Source organism: Manis javanica, chromosome 2 (assembly GCF_040802235.1).
Source record: "Manis javanica isolate MJ-LG chromosome 2, MJ_LKY, whole genome shotgun sequence".
Lineage (NCBI taxonomy): Eukaryota > Metazoa > Chordata > Mammalia > Pholidota > Manidae > Manis > Manis javanica.
Window position 1 is genome coordinate 187,705,596 of NC_133157.1, and position 22,963 is coordinate 187,728,558.

General features: G+C 33.7%; 1 protein-coding gene across 25 annotated transcripts in view; it reads left to right on the plus strand.

Annotated features, from left to right (window-relative positions):
- The window catches only part of RIMS2 (regulating synaptic membrane exocytosis 2), a 570,663-nt gene that overhangs the window by 106,329 nt on the left and 441,371 nt on the right, over nucleotides 1-22,963 (plus strand). For all 25 annotated transcript variants that reach the window (XM_073229921.1, XM_073229922.1, XM_073229923.1 and 22 more), the window contains one exon: nucleotides 12,522-12,732. In XM_073229921.1, the coding sequence (XP_073086022.1) occupies nucleotides 12,522-12,732 (211 nt within the window). The remainder of the gene's footprint in view (nucleotides 1-12,521; nucleotides 12,733-22,963) is intronic.

The window sequence follows — 22,963 nt, forward strand, 5'->3', positions numbered from 1 at the left end:
TCAGAAACAGAAAAACAATCCTGTCCTCATAGATGATATTTTCTAGTAAGACTGATGGGCATTAATCAAATAATCATATGTATAAATAAAAAAGCAATGTGGAAATGTACTATACTGTAGTGCTTTGCAAATATTTAATGGAGGGATTTGACATAGACAGAGATGTTAAGGACTATCTTAAAAAGAAGTGATATTGAAGTGCAATGAGAATAATAAGGAGTTAAGGAAATTAAGAGTAGAAGATATCATGGTTATGTAGGCCTCATGAAATTGTGGGGAACTTGCTTTTACTTTTTTTCTGAAACAACAAATGGAACATGAGAATATCTTACAGAGATCCTTATTCTCTTTTTTATATGCATGCTTTTTTTCAAGTTTGTGACTCCTATGAACTCATTTTCAAATAATGTTTTCAAATGCATAAAATATAATATAAACAATAATGGGGAGCCAAGTAAGTTGAAATACAGATCCATCCATGGACTTCCAAGAAGCTGGATTACAAGTTAAGGTGGAAAAATTTGACTTAAAAATTCACCTGTGAAGCCATATAGTTGGTTATTGCTTTTGAGGATTGGCAATAAATGGACTCACCATGTTAGTAGGAGGGAAGAGTCAACATTTTAAAGATGTCAATTCTCCAAAAACTAGCCAATAAATGTAACACAACTTCAATAAAAATTCTACCAGGAGTTTCAAGAGAACTGGATAAAAGAATTTAAATATTTATATGGAAGAAAAACATGTTACAAATAGTAAAATGATTTTCAAAAAGAATAGCAAAGGGGAGGCTCCATTTTGCCCGATAATCAAAACAACTTAAAAAGCCAAAGTACTATATATTTTGGAATATGTGGAGGTCCTCCCTCCCTCCCTTCCTTCCTTCCTTCCTTCCTTCCTTCCTTCCTTCCTTCCTTCCTTCCTTTCTTCCTTCCTTCCTTCCTTCCTTCCTTCCCTCCTTCATCCCTCCCTCCCTCCCTCCCTCCCTCCCTCCCTTCCTTCCTTCCTTCCATCCATTATCCAGTTTGTTAGCACATAATTTTTCATAGTATTCTCTAATAATTCTTCGTATTTCTGTGGTGTCCGTAGTGATTTTTCCTTTCTCATTTTTATTCTGTTTATGTGTGTACACTCTTTTTTCTTGATTAGTCTGGCTAGGGTTTTATCTATTTTGGTTATTTTCTGAAAGCACCAGCTTCAGCTTTCCTTGATTCTTTCTATTGTTTTATTCTTCTCGATTTTATTTATTTGTGCTCTGATCTTTATTATGTTCCTCCTTCTACTGACTTGGGGCTTCACTTGTTCTTCTTTTTCTAGTTTCATTAATTGTGAGTTTAGACTGTTCATATGGAATTTTTCTTCTTTTCTGAGGTAGGCGTGTATTGCAATATACTTCCTTCTTAGCATGGCCTTCGCTGCATCACAGTGATTTTTCATTGTTGAGTTATTGTCTTTTATCTCCATATATTGCTTGATCTCTGTTTTTATTTGGTCATTAATCCGTTGATTATTTAGGAGCATGTTGTTAAGCCTCCATGTGTTGTGGACTCTTTTTTCTTTGTGTAATTTATTTCTAGGTTCATATCTCTGGTCTGAGCAGCTGGTTGGTACAGTTTCAACCTTTTAAAATTTACTGAGGCTCTTTTTGTGGCCTAGTATGTGATCTATTCTTGAAAATATTCCATGTGCCCTTGAGTAGAATATGTATTATGTTACTTTTGGGTGGAGTGTTCTGTAGATGCCTCCTAGGTCCATCTGTTCTAATGTGTGGTTCAGCGCCTCTGTCTCCTTACTTATTTTCTGTCTGGTTGCTCTGGCCCTTGTAGTGAGTGGTGTGTTGAAGTCTGCTCAAATGAATGCATTACATTCTATTTCCCCTTTTAATTCTGTTAGTATTTGTTTCACATACTTAGGTACTCCTATATTGGGTGCATAGATATTTATAATGGTTATATTCTCTTGTTGGACTGACCTCTTTATCATTATGTAATGTCCTTCTTTGTCTCTTGTGACTTTCTTTGTTTTGAAGTCTATTTTGGCTGATCTAAGTACTGTAACTCCTGCTTTTTCCTTCCTATTAGTTGCATGAAGTATCTTTTGCCATCCCTTCATTTTTAGTCTGTGTATGTCTTTGGATTGGAAGGGAGTCTCTTGTAGGCATCAGATAGACAGTCTTGTTGTTTTATCCATTCAGTGACTCTGTGTCTTTTGACTGGTGCATTCAGACCATGTACATTTTGGGTGATTATTGATAGATATGTACTTTGCCATTGCAGGCTTTAGATTCATGGTTCCCATAGGTTCAAGGGTAACTTCCTTACTATCTAAAAGTCTAATTTAGACTTAGATGGTTTATGGGAGGTAAATTCTCTCAGTTTTTGCTTATCTAAAAATTGTTTAATCCCTCCTTTAAATTCAAATTATAATCTTTCCAGGTACAGTATTCTTAGTTTGAGGCCCTTCTACTTCATTGTAACAAACATATGATGCCACTCCCTTCTGGCCTGTAAGTTTCTGTTTAGAAGTCTGATGGTAGCCTGATGGGTTTTCCTTTGTATGTGATCTTTTTTCTCTCTCTGGCTGCTTTTAATAGTCTGCTCTTATCCTTGATCTTTGCCATTTTAATTATTATATGTCTTGATGTTGTCTTCCTTGGGTCCCTTGTGTTGGGTTATCTGTGCACCTCCATGGTCTGAGACTGTCTTCTTCCCCAGATCAGGGAAGTTTTCAGCAATTACCTTCTCAAAGGCACTTTTTAACCCTTTTTCTCTCTCTTCTTCTTTTACCCCTATAATGTGAATATTGTTCCATTTGGTTTGGTCACACTGTCCTGTCAGTGTTCTTTCATTCCTAGAGATCCTTTTTTCTCTCTGTTCCTCAGCTTCTTTTTATTCCTCTTCTCTAATTTCTATTCCATTTATCATCTACTCTACTACATGTAGTCTGCTTTTAAATCCTTCCATTGTAAGTTTCATTTCAGATAATGTATTCTTCAATGTTTGTATCTCATTCCTGAATTCCTCTCTGAGTTCTTGAATATTTTTCTGTACTTCCATGAGCATGTTTATGATTTTTATTTTGAAATCTCTTTCAGGAAGATTGATAAGTTCAGTTTCACTTGTCCCTTTTTCTGATGTTTGTGAGATTTTGGTTTGAAGCAGGTCCTTTGACCTTTCATATTTGTATGTGGCTCCCTCTAGTGCCTGGAAGTTCTACTCTCTGGAGCTGCCCAGTCCCTGGAGTGATGTTGCAGGTCGCAGGGCAGTGAGTGACACTGGTGCCTGGGGGAGGAACGAGCTGTTTCCTGTTTCCTGGCTGCTATGCCCGTCTCCACTACCAGAACCACTGGGCTAAGGGCACAGGTGTAAGCCTCTCTATGCTTTGCGTTTGTACCTGCCATAGGCAGGGCCTCCCTACATCTGGCCTGATGCCAATGCAGGGGCTGCCAGTTTGCGAGCTGGTCCCAGCTGCAGGAAGGTGCAGCATGCTGCATATCATAGTGGGGGGCCGTGGAGCTGCATAGCCAGCCAGGGTTATGGAGCACCTGAACTCCTGAAAGTGCCCAATCTGCTGGGCAGAGTGCGCTTGGACAATTTTGTCCACCTGCCCTTTCTTCTGAGCAGCAATCTCTGTGCAATCATTGTCCCTTTAGCAATCCTCTCATTGTTAGGAAGTCACTCAGACTGCCCGCCTTTCTTTTGTCTCAGAGCAGCTGGATGTGGATCCCTGTTTTCCACAAGTGGCTAGACTCTCAGTCTCTCCAGGTATTCCTCCTGTCTTAGTTTTCCAACCCCACTAATCTGCAGAGCACCATGCAATGTATGTTGTGCTCCCAGAGCAGATCTCCAGGCCTGGGTGTTCAGTAGTCCTATGCCTCCACCCCCTCCCTGCTCTGTTTCTCTTCCTCCCACCAGTGAGCTGGGGTGGGGGAAGGGCTTGGGTCCTGCCGGATCACGGCTTTGGTACTTTACCCTTTTCCATGAGGTCTGCTCCTTTCTCAGGTGTAGGCAGTCTGCCGCAGCCTTCTTTCCTGTTGCTCTTTCAGGATTAGTTGTATTTGCTATATTTTCATATTATGTGTAGTTTTGGGAGGAGGTTTCTGTCTCACCTCTCACACCACCATCTTTAAGGCAATTCTGGAGTTCTTTTTTATTTTTCCTCTGAGACAGGTCTCTAATAAAAGACAATTGCTTTGTGTTCTAATTAAACTGTCTTATTTTGTGAAGCCCTCAGTTTCTTTAGTTTGAACTATAAAGTATTGTTTGGAGAAGACACAGTATCCTAAAAGGACCTTAAACAAGCATGCCTATATCTATAGAGGTTACCTGATGGAATCTGTGAAAGAGGGTATAAAGATATTTGCATCACTTGAGAAATTCTCAGGGTATGACCTCACAGTGGCTAGTGTTGGAAGATGTAGTAAACAAAAATTTTTTAAGATTACTCTAACAGAGGGGTAGTGTAAGTGGTTAGCTTATGGAGATCATTAAAACACACCTATAAGATGAATGGTAAAACAACATTAGCAACAAAAACATATGGGGGTGGGTATAAATGATCAGGAAATTGCAGGATTGCCAGGAACTAACATGTTGAAAATGTTCCAGTATCTCAAAGAACTCATAAGTGAAGAAAATTGACTTTGGGAAACGCTGAGTTCATGAGTTTAGTGAAGATGGAGGCATTGATATGGAAAATACACATAAAATTTTTGGATGAATAGCTTTAGGAAGTAAATTGGAAAAAACCAGTATTTCTAAATTAATGTATTATTGTATATGTCTTTAAAATATTTATTTGTAATGAGTTTCAAATTAAATAGGAATTTTACTTTAAATTTGACTCATCTATATCAGGGATCTGCGAAACATGGTCTATAGGTCAAATCTTGACTGCTGCATGGTTCAGTAAATGAAATTTTATTGGAACACAGACAAGCTTACTTGTTTATATATTATCTATGGCTCCTCCTGCATTCCAGTGGCTGGGTTGAGTAGTTATAATAGAGACCCTATTGCTCACAAGGCCCAAAATATCTATTGCTTGGCCCTTTACACAGAAGAAGTTTGCTGGCCTCTGATTTACATTACTGGAAAATTATACATTCAAGTTTATATATTTAAAATATTTTAGACCTTTCATTGTTTCTGGAGTTTGGTTCTGACCATGTAGTTCTGGAGTAGGAGATAATTAAAAAAACCTGAAGAAATAGAATACCGAGTCCATAAATAGCCCTATGCACATGTGAGAACTTAGTATATGATAGATTGCTATCACCCATCAGTAGAAAAGAGGGTGGACTATTTAAAGGTGCTGGGCAAGTAGAATCTCTATATGGAGAAGATTGAAATTAAATTCTTGCATCATATCAAATATAAAAATAACTTCAGATTGATTAAAAGCCTAAATGTAAGGGACAAAATTATAAAGCTATTAAACGAAACTGTAGAATTTTTTGTGTCTGACTTAAGGATAAGTAAGGTTTTTTTATAGTAGCCACAAAAACCACATACCACGAAGGGAGATATAGATGTATTTGACTACATCAAAATTAAATATTTCAGAATTACAGTTTAACAAAGGGCACCATGTACAAGATCAACAGTTAGATGTCAGTCTAGCATATTATGCTTAATTTATAAAGGATTATCATATAGACTGTGTAGAGTACTGCAAATCAGCAAGAAAAATACAGGAAATCCAACAGAGTATTGGTAAAGGATGGAGTGAGTAGGCAACTCATATGAAGAGCAGTCAAATTGTCTGGACTTCATGAGGAGTCAGGAAAACATGAATTAAAAAAATGGAATATCAATTCATAGGTATCAAAGATATAAAAATTTTAAAAGTTGAATCATGTCATATATTGGCATAGACAAGAGAAAACTGGAACCTTCATACCCTGCTTGCAGGTATGCTAACTAGTTTAAGCCATTTCAGAGAGCAGTTTAGAAATATTTAGTGAACATGAGTATGTATTGTATTCCTGCATGTATACTCCAGAGAAAACTATATGGGTTTCTAAATATTTCATTACAGAAATATTATAGTAGTAAATGATAAAAGGCCAACTAAAAAAGTAAATGTATGAATAAAATGTGGCTTGTGTAAACAGGGAATATTATACAGCCATTAAAATGCATAAACTAAATGTAGAAACAATAGTGATAAAAAGCATGGATTCTGGAGCAACACTGAATTTGAATCTGGCTTTAACACTTATCATCTGTGTGACCATGAACAAAATTAATTCTGTGTACAATAGGAATAATAATAATAATACCTGTGTGATACACAGTAAGTACCATATGCAATAGCTATAATTTATACATAGATTTTAATATAAAAATGTAAAAAAGGAAAAAGTGTGAAGTTGGGTATCAAATATAAGAAGCAATATAAATAAATGCAATTTATGTAAATATACAATGCCAGTTACCTGATGGAAGGGAAATCACACTGGGTAAGGGAAAATATTTAAAAAATCGGAGCCAAGCATGGATCACTACTCCCAAACTTAGGATCAATTCTATATTGGGTACCTAGGGTTTAAAAAGAGAGAGAGAGGAAAAAAAAGAAAATGGTGTGCATTGCAAATCCTTCTGGGCAGAGGCAATAGCATGTATGAAATACAAAGACCCTGTAATGAAGTGAACCATGGTGAATCAAAAGCACAAAAGAAAGCCAGATGGCTTAACAGGAGGGAAAACAGTGCAAAAACGAGGTCAAAGAGGTGAATGTACATTAGAACATTCGAGCTTTGTAGGTTTTCATAAAAAGTTTTTTCTTCTTAAGAGCAATCAGAAGTCATTAGAGTATTTTAAGCATTGATATGACAATTTGTTTTAGGAAAGGTAATTTTTTCTATAGGATACAAAGCAGATTGAAAGGGAGAATTGTGAATGTGAACAGCCTAGTTAGACTAGGTGGTCATTCTTGGGAACAAGTTCTATGGTATTGAAGTTGCTATGGAGACAAGTTAAGTAGTCAAGGTACATTGTAGGAAGTAACATTGAAAGGACTTAAGGATAGATAAATTATGCATTTGAGGGAGAAAGATATTTCCAGAATAATTCTAGATTTTTAGGCCTGTATAATTGAATGGTGGCACCATTTACTGAAACAGGGAACATGGGAAGGGATTCTGGTTTGTATAGGAAAGTTAAGAGTTCCATGTCACACATAAGGAATTTCAGGTGGCATTGAGATGTCAAGTGGGACTGAATATTCAAGCACAGAGGAAAAGTCTGAGCTGGGGATTTACATGTATAAGTGATTTATATATAGGTAGGAAGCCTTAGGTATGGGTTCATTCTATAGAAGACACTACAGAATGGAAAGAGAAGAGTGCCTGAGTCCTTCAAAGGAGAAAGAAATTAAAAGCCATAGATACAGTAAAGGCAGGAGAGTGCTATGAAAACCAAGGTATTAGTGAACATAATTTCAAGTAATGTTGAGAACTCAGTAAGATGAAGAATAAAAAATTTCTCTATTAATTTTAGGTACAGGATGACCATTGATGAATTTGTGAGAATTAGGAATTTGATGGTAAACTATATTAGATTTGTTGAATGACTGGGGTGAGTAAGTAGAGATGAAATTTTGCTTATTTATAAATGGGAAGGGACATATGCTCTTCCTGGCCAAGAACGTAGTTAGCTCCACAATCTGCCTGTATGCCACCACTTCTGCATTTTGTAGAACTGGAAAGATGAATACACAAAATCTCTCTAAAGGCCTTCTGTTACTACCTCAAACTATTTTAGTCAAGTCCTGTCTGGATTGCAGCTTCTCATTCTCTTTTTTCCCCACAACTGAGCATTTGATTCCAACCTGCAGCCTTAATAATGCTGCCGTCTGTGGAATTTCTACAGTTCTTACGTAAGAGAGTTTTAAATAGTTATAATCTAGCACTTTGGGATACATAATTACTTACTTTGCTACTAATGTAAACTGGCCTTTGCCCCATGTGTGAAATGGGGCTTTCACTTCCCTTGAGGTACTATATATTAGAGTGCAGTTCAATTAGCAAGATGCCTGCTTCTCCAGTGCCTGTAGAACTGAAAGGAAGCATTGTTCTTTCCAGTTTCCTTCTTTTTTCCTCTTTCTTTTTCTTTCAGTGTAGTTCAGCCATTTATTGAGAGGTATGCCAGAGATCCTAAGTTATGAACAGGTATGCTATAGGGAATGTACAACGTTATCTCATACGTAGAAGGACAATTCTTCTAAACAAACAGTGGGAGAAGAACTGATGCAGAGCCCATTCAATGTTTCACTTAAAATCATGTGTATTCCAGTAGCTATTTCATGGGCTTGAACCTCTGTTGCGGTGCTTGATTCATGTAACAGAGTTTCACTTAAACCTGGTGGGAGATCATCAGGGAGAAACAGTGTATTATCTGAAGTTCCAGGAAAAGTCAGTAAAACTGGTATAGCCAGTATCTGAATTTACTGGATGTTAGGTATGAAATTAAAAGTATGCTTTGTGATTATGAGAACTCAGTCTTAGAGCTCTATTTTAAATTTGTAGTGATTTTAGGTTAGCACTTTAAACTTTTAGAGCCAGATTTTTTGAGGTATAATTTATTTACAGTAAAATTCAGCCCTTTGAGATATATATTTCAGTGAATTTTGAAAACATAGTTATAAATCTACCACCATAATGAAGACATAGAATATTTCCTTCACTCCAAAAAGATCCTGTCTCATTTGTAGTTAATCCTCTTGTTTTAGACCAGCCCTTAGCAACCATTGATCTGATTTCTGTCCTCGTAATTCTGCCTTTTCCAGAATGTTATATAAATGAAATCATATATAGAAGTGAACAAACTATGGCCTATGGGCCAAATCTGGTCATTGCTTGTTTTTGTATAACTAGTGAATTAGGAATAGTTTCTACATCTTAAAATGATCAAAAAAAATTTTAATAATAATGTTTGAGACTATAAAAATGAGAAGAAATTCAAATTTCAGTGTCCATTAAAAATATTTTATTGGAACATAGCCACACTCATTCATTTATATCTTGCCAATGGCTGCTGTCTGGTTCATATTTTTTATATCCTATTGAAGGAATACTTGCCTGACCTATATAAGAAGTATTTGTTTAAAGGTCACAATTTTCTTGAATGTTTTCTTCTAGAAGTTTTATTGTTTTTAGTCATTATAGTTAGTTCTATAATCCATTAAGTTGATTTTTATATAAGGTATGAGATATGAGTTGAGGTTCACTTTTTTTTATACATAGATTCCCAATTACTTTTTGCATACATGAATTTCCCATGGCTGACCTGACTATTCTTTCTCCACTGAATTACCTTGGTACCTTTTTTTTTTTTTTTTTAAGATAAGTATTTTTTATTGAAGGGTAGTTGACACACAGTATTACATTAGTTTCAGGTGTACAACACAGTGATTCAACATTTATATACATGATAATTCTAGGTACCAGCTATCACCATACCAAGTTGTTACAATATTTTGACTATATTTCTTATCCTATACATTACATCCTGGTTACTTATTTATTTTACAATTGGAAGTCTGTACTTTTTTTTTTTTTTGTGAGGGCATTTCTCATATTTATTGATCAAATGGTTGTTAACCACAATAAAATTCTGTATAGGGGGGTCAATGCTCAATGCACAATCATTAATCCACCCCAAGCCTAATTGTCGTCAGTCTCCAATCTTCTGAAGCATAATGAACAAGTTCTTACATGGAGAACAAATTCTTACATAGTGAATAAGTTACATGGTGAACATTACAAGGGCAGTCATCACAGAAGCTTTTGGTTTTGATCATGCATTATGAACTATAAACAGTCAGTTCAAATATGAATTTTCATTTGATTTTTATACTTGATTTATATGTGGATACCACATTTCTCTCTTTATTATTATTATTTTTAATAAAATGCTGAACTGGTAGGTAGATACAAGATAAAGGTAGAAAACAGTTTAGTGTTGTAAGAGAGCAAATGTAGATGATCAGGTGTGTGCCTGTAGACTATGTGTTAATCCAAGCTAGACAAGGGCAATAAAACATCCACGTATGCAGAAGATTTCTCTCAGAATAGTGGGGGGGAGGTTCTAAGCCTCACCTCTGTTGATCCCCATTTTCTCACCTGATGGCCCCCCTGCGACTGTGCCTGTCTTAGGTTGTTCCTCCCTTGAGGAATCTTACCCGTCTCTGGCTAACCAGTCATCTTCCGGGGCCATACAGGGAAATGTTAAGTTGGTAAGTGAGAGAGAAGCCTTATTGTTTGAAAAGGTTAGCTTTTTACTTCTTTGCATATTTTATTCCCTGTGGCTTCCATGCCCAGCATTTGTCTTGAGGTATCTTTACCACTTGGAAGAATTATGATACTCGGTAAATTTGATATGAGGCACGAATTCTACTTAAGGGTTATAATTATGAAGGAAGAAGAAAAGCTATAGAAGTAGCAGGCGGAAGAAAACCTGGGAAGATTGATTATTTCTTTGACATATCTTCTTATAGAGTAACTTCAGCATGTATAGGTTTTAAACTACTAATTAAATTGCACACACACACATTAACATAAACATAATACGACCTTGGTACCTTTTTAAAAAATAATTAATGACCATCTAAGTATTAGATTATTCTGGGCTCTATTCTGCTACATTGATATGTGTGTTTATTCTTTGCCAATACCATATTGACTTGATTACTTCTGTAGTTTTTGAAGTAAGTCTTGAAATCAGGTAGTTTGAGTCCTTCCACTTTCTTTTTCAAAATATTTTGCCTATTCTCAGAATTTTGCTTTTCCATATAAATTTAGACTTAGCTTGTTAATTTCTTCAAAAAATCATGCTGAGATTTTTATTGAGATGACATAAAACCAGAAGATCAATTTGGAGACAATTGTTATCCTAACGATAATGAGTCTTCTTGTTATACAGTGTATTTTTCCTATTTACATGTCCTTTGATTCTTTTTCACCATGCAGGAGTGGTAAGGGACTTCTGCTATGTTTTTCGATTGTCCATCTTTGACAGGCCCTTCAACCTAGGGCCTTACAGATAAGGCTTGCACAGAGTTCCTAGCCTCTTCTTCCCATGGGAGAAAAATCTACCTTGTAACTTTGGTTTGGAGTGAGAGTCTGCACTCCTCCCCTAGTGATAAAAGAGGCCTTTGATATTTGGATTGAATTTTCATGAAGATGGTTTCTTGTCCTTCTTTCACAGGTAGAGTGTTTCTAGCTTTCAGTCTTATCTCTGGCTGCAGGGGGTCTTTGGCTTTGCCTGTGGGATGACCAGAGTTTACCCCTCTCTCTGTAGCTTAGAGCTTTGGCTTTTTTAGGAGTGATTGTCTGGGGAATTGTGCCTATGCTCTAGGAGCCGCTGGTCACCACTTTTACATTTGTACCTGTGGATCCCTGAAGGACTCTTTGTTTTTCCACCCTACTCCCAGTCTTCCTCATGAGTGGAGGCCTGCCGAAAAGTGTGAGCGAATGTGAACTTCCCTTGAATCTGGGCCCCTAGCTATTCCACACTGTCATGATAGTTCATGCTTGGCCTTTTACTATTTGTTGAAGTTTTAACTGATTTCCTCTTGCCTGGCTGTATGGTAGCCTCCTCTTTTTCCTGTGCTCAGCCAAAGGTGAAACAGTATGTCCTGCTTTTCTTTGGAGGGCTTGTTGCTCTTTGGAGGCCAGATTGTTTGCTTTATAACCTTAACTCTCAGATGGGCTCAAGAAAAGTTATGATTTTATAAATTATTTAGCCTTTTGTCATTTTTAGGATGGGAGTGGCATTATTTACAGTTTGTAATGCTAAGCAGAACTAATTACAGTTTTAAAGTATTTTTAATTTTCCTTATAAGGATAGTAGAAATGAAAAGGTTTATCACTACTTATTTTTAGCTAGAGTAAATAATACCTTTTATTTTAATTTTTTTTATCCTTTATTTTTAAGGTAAAACTTGGCCTTTTATTTATACAGCCTTATTTAGTAGACTCCTAATATTTCAGTGTTTTTATAGCCAACTAATGTCCAGACTGTTAAACAGATTTAAACAGTTAGTGAGAGCACTCATCCAGTGTTTTTCCCTCTGTTTGGATTTTTAAGATCACTCCAGTTGAGATTCCGTGTCATTGATTTGAAGTTAATAGGTTTTGGCTTCATTGTGTATGTTAAATTAGCTCTGTCTGTTTGGGAAGTTAAACTGTTGAAAAATAATATTGTAAATATATTAGGGCATATGATTGAAAATATATTGAAGATGGTAGGCAGAAATTTTACAATTATGATTGAAAGAAATATCTCCATGAACATATATTGTATTAATTGGTTCTTAAATTAACATGTATATCAGAAGGCAGAATTAGTTGTATACTTTTATCATGTGGAATGCCATATTCTATAATCAGAATTAAATTTTTATTCTTTATTTTATCCTACAGATATTTTGGATATAAAATTGTGTCCACAGATTGTGATTGTTATTATTTATTTTAAGACCATCAAGAAACCAGATTTTTCTTGTTTCCTTTGCAGAAAACTTCATCAGCAGTTTGAAATGTATAAGGAACAGGTAAAGAAGATGGGAGAAGAATCACAGCAGCAGCAAGAACAGAAGGGTGATGCCCCAACCTGTGGTATCTGCCACAAAACAAAGTTTGCTGATGGATGTGGTCATAACTGTTCATATTGCCAAACAAAGTTCTGTGCTCGCTGTGGAGGTCGAGTGTCATTACGCTCAAACAAGGTACAGCATGAAAATTGCATATAGTAATTCTCTTATAATTAAGCTTAGTGTAAATAAAAGAAGACATCTGAAATTAATATTGAAGTTAACCAGTGAACAAACACCTTCTCTTCATTTTACATAAAAGAAATTTTTAATTTTTCCCTCTCAGTTAAAAAAAATTTTGTCTTTTTGTCCTTTAGCTTATGATTTTGTTTAGAATCATATGACCTCAGACTTTCAAAGAAAATGAAGAAAACTCAGAAATCAATTGGACTAACTCTTTTATTTTACAGATGAAGAAAACTCAGAGCTAGAGAGACTAAAGTTCATTCTTGAAGTCACAAAACTCATTGTTAGAGCAGTGACACAGCTTTTTCCATTACTACATATATTTTACAAACTTTGTAGACCCACTCTTCCTTTTGCCCATTTTCTTTCCTTTCGAAAGGAGGCTCTTTCTAGCTTTGAGATTCTGTTTCATAATTTTATAGCTTTTGAAGCTACATTATCCTTTATTTTTATTTTCACATCAATGAAATAAACATCAGACTGTGGAATTTTAAGAAGAAATCTTAAGGAGGCATTTGTTTAGATTCTTGCGGTTTATCCATCCACTTTGGGGATTATGTTAATGCTACCCAAGAAATGCTTTGTTGAAATTAACAAAAGCAGTATTTTTAAGTGTTCATCTCAGTTAGTTCTTTAGGATTGCGTTCATCTTCTCATTAGTATTTTATCACTAGTTTTAAAATAGGAAGCTGATGTCTTTGCGTGCATTACTTTGACATAATTATGGGAATTTGCTTCCTTGTGTGATTTCATTTCTCCATTTTCTCATTTCCTTTTCTCATTATTTTGATTTGCCCAGAACTAAAAACTTTTCTTTATTTTTCCTAATCTTTCCCCTTGATTTATCTGATATTTTTTTCTCCCCTTGACTGGTTACATTGACTAGAAACTCCATTAAAATTCTGAATAGAAGTAGTAAGAGCAGGTATCCCTGTTTTGTTCTTGATCTTAGGGAGAAAGCATTCAGTCTTTCATTTTTAAGTATTATGTTAGCCGTCAGCTTTTCATAGATGCTGTCTATTTGTAATTTGCTAAGAGGTTTTACATATGTATATATATATATGTGTGTGTGTATGTGTGTGTATGTATATCAGGAATAGATGCTGGATTTTGTCAAATGCTTTTCCTCCATCTATTGAGATTAATTATTTGTTTTTTTCTTTCTTTGTTTATATGGTAAAGTACATTGATAGATTTTAAAATGTCAAAACAACCCTGTATTCCTGGGATAAACCACATTTGGTTGTGATACATTATCCTTATTATGTATTAATGGGTATTATATACACACACATATATATGTATACATATATATATACACACACAAATATAATAGGGTTTATTGGATAAAAATTTGTTTACAGTTTTTGTTTTTATATTCATGAGGGTTAGTGTTTATAGTTTTCTTATAATGTCTTCCTTTGGTTTTGGTGTCAGAGTAATTCTGACCTCATGGAATGAGTTGGGAAGTATTTCCTTCTCTTTAGTATTTTAGGAGAGTTTCTGTAGAATTGGTATTATTTATCCTTTAATGTTTTGTAGATTTTATCAGTTAAGCCAACTGGATATGCAGTTTTATTTTTTTGGGATGGTTTTAAAGTATTTTCATTTCCTTTAATAGATATAGGGTTATTCAGGGTATCTATTTTTTCTTGAATGAACTTTGGTAGTTTGTATTTTCATGGAATTTCTCCAGTTCCTCATAAGTTGTCAAAAATATTGGCATAAACTTTTTCATTATTGTATTCCATTATTATTATTTTAACATCTGTAGAATCTGTTATAATGCTACTCCTTTCATGCCTAATAATGGTAGTTTGGTTTTCTCTTTTTTTCCCTTGCTCAGTCTGGTTAGATACTTGCCAATCTATTGGTCTTCTCAAAGAACCAGCTTTTTGTTTCATTGATTTACTCTATTGTTGATTTTGTCTTTGATCCTTATTATTTCTTTTCTTCTGCTACAGTGGGTTTAATTTTCCCTTGTTTTTCTTTTGATTTCTTAAGGGGAAAACTAAGGTCATTGTTTGAGATGTCTCTTCTTTTCTAATATAGGCATTGTGTGCTGTCAGTTTCCCCTAAATATCAATATGTGACAATTCAGTGACATCCCCAGATTTCCAATATGTTGTCTTTTCATTTTCGTTCAGTTAAAAATGCTTTTTAATTTTCCTTTTCTTTTGTAGCCCAGAATAATTTAAAGTATGTTGTTTTTTCCCCAAATATTAGGTAGGGGATTTCCAGAGATCTTTCTGTTAATGATCTTTAATTTAATTCTATTATGGTCCTGGACACTTGGCCTTGAATCTTTTGAAATATATTGATATTTATTTTATGGCCCAGAATATGGTTTATTTTGGTAAATGTTCTGTGTATATTTAAAAAGGATATATATTTTATTTTTTGGTAGTGTTTTTAAATGTTCATCAGGTCAAGTTCGTTAATAAGAGTGTTGGAGTCTACTGTGTCCTTGTTGATTATCTGCCTATTTATTCTATCAATTATTAAGGGAGGGTTTTGAAATATACAGCCATATTTGGATTTGTCTTTTTCTCTTTGCATTTCTAACAGTTTTTATTTTATGTATTTTTAAGCTCTGTTTTTAGGTGCATAAACATTTGGAATTATTATGTCCTATTAATTAATTGACCTTTTTATAACTATTAACTGATTTTCCTTATTCCTGGTAATATTCTTTGCTATGAAATCTACTTTATCATATCTTAATATAGCTACTCCAAGTTTCCATTGGATAGTATTAATATGGTTTATTTTTTTGTATTCTTTTCTGTTAAACTAATTTGTGTCTTCATATTTTAAGTATTTTTCTTATAGGCAACATATAGTTAGGCCTTGCTTTGTTATGCAACCTGACAATCTCTGCATTTTAATTGAAGTATTTATGCAGTTTACATTTAATATGATTATTGATATGGTTAGGCTTTATTATATGATTTTGCTCTTTTTTTTTTCAACTTTACTCTCCCTTTTACTGTTTCCACTTAGAGTTTTCATGTCTCTAACATTGTGTATTTACTCCTGTTACATGAAAACATAGTTTTCATGTCTAGAATTTCAATTTTGGACTTAAAAAAAATCTTCCATGATCTATTTAGCTTTTTGAACATGGAGAATACATTATTTGTAATAATCTTCTGATGTCCCCCTCTAGTAATTCTAACATCTCTGTCAGTTTTCGGTTGGTTTTGACTGATCATTCTTATTATGGCATATATTGTACTGACTTTCTGTGGTTGGTATCTTAGGTTGAATGCCAGGCATAAATTTTATTTTCTTGGATGCTGGGTATTTTTGCATTCCTATAACTCTTCGTGAGTTTTGTTCTGGGATACAGTTAAGTTACATGAACACAATTTAATTTCAACTTGTATCATCTGATTTCTTTTTTCTAGTCTTCTTTTGGATTAATCAAGTAATTTTTATGTCTCAGTTTTATCTCCTTTGTTGACTGTTTGGTAGTTTTGTTGGCTCTGTTTTGTTATTAGTTGCTTCAGGATTTGTAGTGTACATCTTTAAATTATTGTAGTCAAGTTTAACTGATATTATATCATTTCATGTATATTATAAGAAATTTATAATAGTATACTTCCATTTCTACCCTTCTGGACTTTATGTTATGGGTGTCATGTATTTTACCTTCACCTATTTTATGAGGCCTACAATACATTGGTACTATTTTTTGTTTAAAAAGAAATCTTTAAAGGAGCTTTAAATAATGAAAGGAACATTGTGTATTTACTCTTGTTATTACCATTTCCGGTACTGTTAATTTCTTTTTTGTAAATCTGTATTTCTATCTGGTGTTGTATTTGATCTGCTGAAAGGATCTCCTTCAATATTTCTTGTAGTGTGAGTCTATTGCTAATGAATCCTTTCAACTTTTTGTGCTGGGATTTTACCTTTTGTTGCTAAAAGATATTTTTGCTAGGTATAGAATTCTAGATTGACAGTTATTTTCTTTTATTATTTTGAAGATTTACGTTACTACCTTCTCCCTTTTACTGTTTCCATTTAGAGCGATACCATCCTAATCTAATTTATGTAATGGGTCTTTTATGTCTGATTGCTTTTAAGACAATCTTTTTATCACTAGTTATGTGTGACTTAATTATGTTTTTTGGTATATTTTTCTTCATCTTTCTTGTGTTCAGTTTTTTTTTTTTGAGCCTTTTGGATCTGTGAATTTAGTTTTCATAGGGCATTGGAAAATTTTGACCATCGCTTTTTAAGATATGTTTACTGACCCCTCTTCTCTCTTTTCTCCTTCAGGGACTCCCATTATTCATACATTTAGCTGCTTGAAGTTGTCCTACAGCTCACTTACATTCTTTTTGTTAAAGCAAATTTTCTTTTTCTCCATTTTCCATTTTGTATGTTTTCCATTTTGTATTGCTATGCCTCAAAGTGTAATGATCTTTTCTTTTACAGTGTCAAAATTTAATATCATTCAATATATTTTTCATCTTAGACATAGTTTTCATGTCTAGAATTTCAATTTTGGACTTAAAAAATATCTTCCATGATCTATTTAGCTTTTTGAACATGGAGAATACATTATTTATAATAATCTTCTGATGTCCTCCTCTAGTAATTCTAACATCTCTGTCAGTTTTTGGTTGGTTTTGACTGATCATTCTCATTATGGCATATATTGTACTGACTTTCTGTGGTTGGTATCTTATGTTGAATGCCAGGTGGAAATTTTATTTTCTTGGGTGTTGGATATTTTTGCATTCCTATAACTCTTCGTGAGTTTTGTTCTGGGATACAGTTAAGTTACATGAACACAATTTAATGCTTTTGCATCTTTTATGATATGTTAGTTGAATCTGGAGCAGTGCTCAGTTTAGCACTAATTATTCTTTTTCTGAGGCAAGGCTTTCCTGAATTCTTTAACCAATGTCCCATGAATTAAGAGTTTTTCTAGTCATGGTGGTGGGCAGATCCATTGTTCTGTCTAATCCTTTCAGGTGATTTTTTTCCCCACTCTTGTGTATTTTGTCACATACATACTCACTGATCATTACTAAGTGGAATACTTATAGGGACTCTCTGCAGTTCTCAGCATGTGTAGTTTTCTCTTCTCTGTTAAGTTGTTCAAGGAAATCTAGCTGTGTTGGCCTCCTCGGACTCTGAGAAGGTATCTGCTTCAATTCAAGGTATCTGCTAAGCTAAACTTCATCTCTTCTGTATTGCTCTGTTGCTTGGAAAGGCTCTCAAAGCAGTAGGCTAGGGCAATTATATTGCTTATCTTGTTTGTTTCCCAAATTTCAGCTATCAGTGGTCTTTTTTGCATGAAGTCCAGTGTTTTAGAAACCATTCTTCTTTATGTTTTGACTTTTAAAAAAAATTTGTTTTAGGTAGGTGGAAAAACCTAGTCCTTACTACCAGATTTTGGTCACAAACAGAAGTCTGTAATGACATTTGATTATTGTTTGCTTGAAAATATATTTTCCGGTTTCTAACTTTGGCCCCTGTATACAAAACAGAAATGTAGTCAGTAAATTAAGTACAGTGAAAAATTGGAATGCCCCTTGTAAACCTGGTGTATAGTAATCAACTATAAAACTCTGTGTATTGTTGATTAGCCTAATGGGATGGTTTTTAGAAGGAAGGAACCAGAAACTCTACTGTTATTGCTTGTATTTTCTCTTACATCTGAAGGAAGTGTTAGGGGAATGGAGCTTAAGAAAAAATCTAAATTTTTAGCTCAAAGAAGATAATCCTAAATTAGTTTTCTGCATTTGCATTCATAATTTACTTGGTAATACATTCATTTGTATGATATATATAGAGGTTGTCTAAGTTCTCAGTAAAAAAAAGTATTGCATCAATTTTTCTTTTCAAATTGTATCATCCTATATATTCACAGTTGCCTTATGTAACAGAAGAAGACATTTGCTTTCAGTAGATGATGAATATATTTGATTTATCATAGTTCCAAAGGATTAAGCTCAGTGAAGTTTGGTCAGATTACTTTGTATGAAGTAGAATAATTAGAATACAAATATTTTTCTTAAAATTTAATTATAAAGCTTTTAAAAATTGTTTTAATAATCTCTTAAGGGAACAAGATAAAAGTAACCCTTTGTTTTAATTGTGAGGCTTTTTCATGTGAACACATTCTTAACAATTAATTAACTCTTCTGAGGTACATTTAAGATACAGAGAGAATAAAGTATAGGACACATGGAAATACTAAACAATAACATTTTATGAAATCTTGCTTTAATTTCTTTTAAGGGGATCCCACTTAATAAACTAAAGCTTTATATTTAGTCAAATTTAAGAACTTTATAAGGCAGAAATTATTTCTTAATCATAGAATGGTAACTCTAGAAGGAAAGACATTAAAGATAATTTACAGTGAGGATTATTTTAAACTTACAATTATGACATTAATTTTTTATTTCTTTTACTTTTTGCTGGGACAGATACATTACCACATGTATAATAGGTAATCTAATTTTAATTTTGAAAAAAATGAAGAATATTAACTTTTCAGAAATGTATTTAATTTACAAATGTAATGTGAATCATTTCACCATAAATTATCAGATTTGAAGCAGAATGATTTAAAACTTTAGGATGAATATAAAAGAAAGTGATCCTTAAGCAAGTCCCTTATAATATATTGATATGTATGTTCAGCATATTAGAGAGTAAGAATGGAATAATGTAGATGTCATACTTTATAACCAAGTCATTATCATTTACATGAGCGATTTTGATGATTAGTATTTAAATTGCACTAAGAGATAAAATAGTGATTAGAATATTTCTGCAATCCTCTAGGAAGTTTTTTTAAAAATTTCAAGTCATGGTAATTACCTGCAAGTCTATAGGTAGTGTGCTAGTGAAATACACAGTCAGTTTCCACATACCCAAGACAAATATGTTGTATATAAATTTTCTTTTAGACTTCATTGAATTATTGTGTGTCAGCATATTGGGAAAATTTTACATTGCCTGGGAAGAAAGTAGCTTAAGTTGAAACAATTATGTTCCTGTCTTGGTGTTGTATGACTTTTGTTTGGCATGTTACTTCATGTCGTAGTGTCCTGTTTTAAAATCTGTAAAATGGAAACATCAATCTAAATGATTTCTAGATTTCCTCTAGGTTTGTTTGACATTGTATGGTTTCAAAATTAATACTAGATTGCTCTTGATATTCTTAAAAGTACCTGGAAAAATATATTACAAAGCCAAATATTTCTATTGCTAAAGTAATTTTTAAAAAGGAATTGAGAAACTTCATTAATTCTCTTATGTCACTATATCTAATGTATTAAGCTTTGCTTTTTATCCCCTATCACATTTATATAACATGGGAGTGTTGAGGGCAGTGCTCTTTTAGAAAACTATGTTCATAGGAATTTGAAGAATAAGTAAAGCAGGCAAGCTTATCAGAATTATATAATTTACAGTTCTACCAGTAAGCAAGTGGTTGCATTAGGTGAATCCTCAATTTCAAGCCTTTAGGCTGAATAAATCTAGAAAGTGTGAGAATATTATTAGAAAATGTTAGTAGAATTTAAAAGGAAGAAAGAATTGTTTTTCCTCATTGATGTCAACTTTCCTAATGGTGCATGATGATGTAGTGACCATAAGAAACAGTTTAACTTGCAGAATCTTAGGATATTTTTATACCTCCTAATGTTTATTAGCATTAGAAGGAAGCAAAATATTTCAAACCCAGCATAATAGAAGACATTTTCACCAAAGTTCATATGAGCTCAGTCCTTCTCTACATTGCATTTTTTGTACAGCTTTCATCTGGTTCAGTCTCCAAACCCCGACATATCTGTAAAAGCAAAATTCTCTGTGGGTAACTAGAAGATCAAGTGAGCTTACAAAAACTATTGTAGCTACCAATTTGGTGATGTTCTATTCAAGAATCTATGAATGATTCCATTGGCTTTTTATACTTGGAGGTATGTGGCAATAGTCTTGCGAATAGTATACCCCTGCAATGGAAGGAAGGATTTCTGGAGAATAGATGGGTGTGAATAACATAAGGCAAAGATTTCATATGCATTTTTCATTTTTTCTTAAAATTGGTCTACCTGTGAACACTTATTGTTTGGTGAATTTTTCTTTTCAACTGACTTTTATAATTGCCCTTTGACTCCTCAAAGGAAAAGTATGCTCCTCAACCCTGCTTAATCTGAATCTTGTCTTTATATAACATCATCATGTAAAAATCTCTGGGACACCAAATGAAGTAATAATTCTAGAATGCACTGTCCCAAGGAGAGCTCTATCATTACCTTTCATCTCTTGTGCATTTGCTTACCCTGCTGCTTTAATCTAAACTATAGTACTGCTTCCCCCTAGACCCTACGTCTACCTACAACCCTTATCCACTTGATGAACACCTCTCATTTTTCTGAATTTAATCATCTTCCCTCCATGATGCTTTCTTTGGGTGCCCATATAAGTTAATCACTCACTCATTTGTTCCTGAGTGGATTCTACAGACTTCTAATGTAATACTCATAACATTCTACTATTATTGATTGATTGTATGTCTCTAATTTCTCTTGCTTACTGTAGATTGCTATATGCTTGGCACATAATTCTTCATTATAAATGAGTGAATGAATGAAAGAAAAATATCTGGTGTACTTATCATGGGCTTGTTATTCTGAGTTAGGCATTGTCTTTTGATCTAGCTGCTTGCTGCAACTCAGCACTGTGGTAATGTTTTCTTGAAGATGGCAGTCCAAACTTGTGGATGAATGAAGATAAATGGTATAGGCAGTATGTAATTGTTGCAGTTCTTGAAAAATGAGACCAGAAGATGGACACAGAAGATGGACAAATATTGTACTGGTGCAAAAAAGAGGTGGTTTTGGAATGATTATAGAAGCTAGGCAAAGAGAGAGAGACAGTGATGGTAGCTAATGGAGAATACACAGCATTGGTAGAGAAAGAGGTGTCTGTCTTTTTGGCAATTCACAAAAGAAAGTATAGAAGGACTGAATATCTAGAGAAGGAGTCGAAGGGAAACTGATAGTTTCCTAGGTGACTGAGGAACTAATAACAGAAAGTTGCACAAAGAATAGATGTTGGCAGATGAAACTGCCACCATTCATCATTGTCTGAAATGGTACTATGACTATCAAGAGAAATATCAGAGAGGAAAGAGAACAATAGATCAATTCTATAGATGATCAGGACAAGAATATATTAATTCTTAAGGTAGATTGATCTTGGGGAGAGACAATGTGATTAGTTACAATCAGAAGAGATAGTAAGGATGGACATAAGGAGAATTGATTATGAAGAAAAAGTTTTTGAGTATAAAATTATTTTAGGAAATAAAACATACATTTTAATAGCTATTTAAAAAGTTTAAATATATATGCCTATATATTTATACTATTAAATTGTTTATAGATACTTATGGACATTCTCTAAGTTATTATTAGAGTTTTAAAGTCTAGTAATTATGACCTAAATAATTAATTGCTCAACTAAATTGTAGAAAAATATATAAAGCCAACAGAGGACACTTATTATAGAGGTAGTATTGTGTAGCAGCTTCAGCGCAAGTTCTGAAGTGAGACTAAGTTTGAATACAAGATTCATCATTTACTACCTATGTGACCTTGTCCAGAATGTTTAATCTCTCTGCCTAGTTTCCTCCTCTGTAAATAGAAATAATAGTACCTATTGTGAAAATTAATTAGTATTTGTGAAGCACTTAGACATATACCTGACACACAGTAGGTCCTATGGGAGTGTGTTGCAATAATTTTATGCTATTAGATTTCTTACATACTGTATATGTCAGGTATCATGCAAGGTACTGTCACATGTTTTCTTATTCAGTTAGGTAATTGTATTTGTATATTGGGTTAATATTTTTATTTTATACATAAAACAACTCTGCCACAATGAATATGCATATAAAATATATAAGGCAATTTCAGTCTTTGAATTGAGCCATTTAGTCTTCTTTTAAAACACAGACTAAGTACAAAGTTGAAATAAGCATAAAGCACCCAAATGATTCATTGAAATTCACTCTTAAAGAACATTTTAAAATCCAAATTATCCATATGCTTAAAGTAAAAATAATCCTCCACAGTGACTTATTTTTTATATTTCATGTGAGCTTTTAATCCATCTTTGTCTTAAGGTCCTTGATAATATT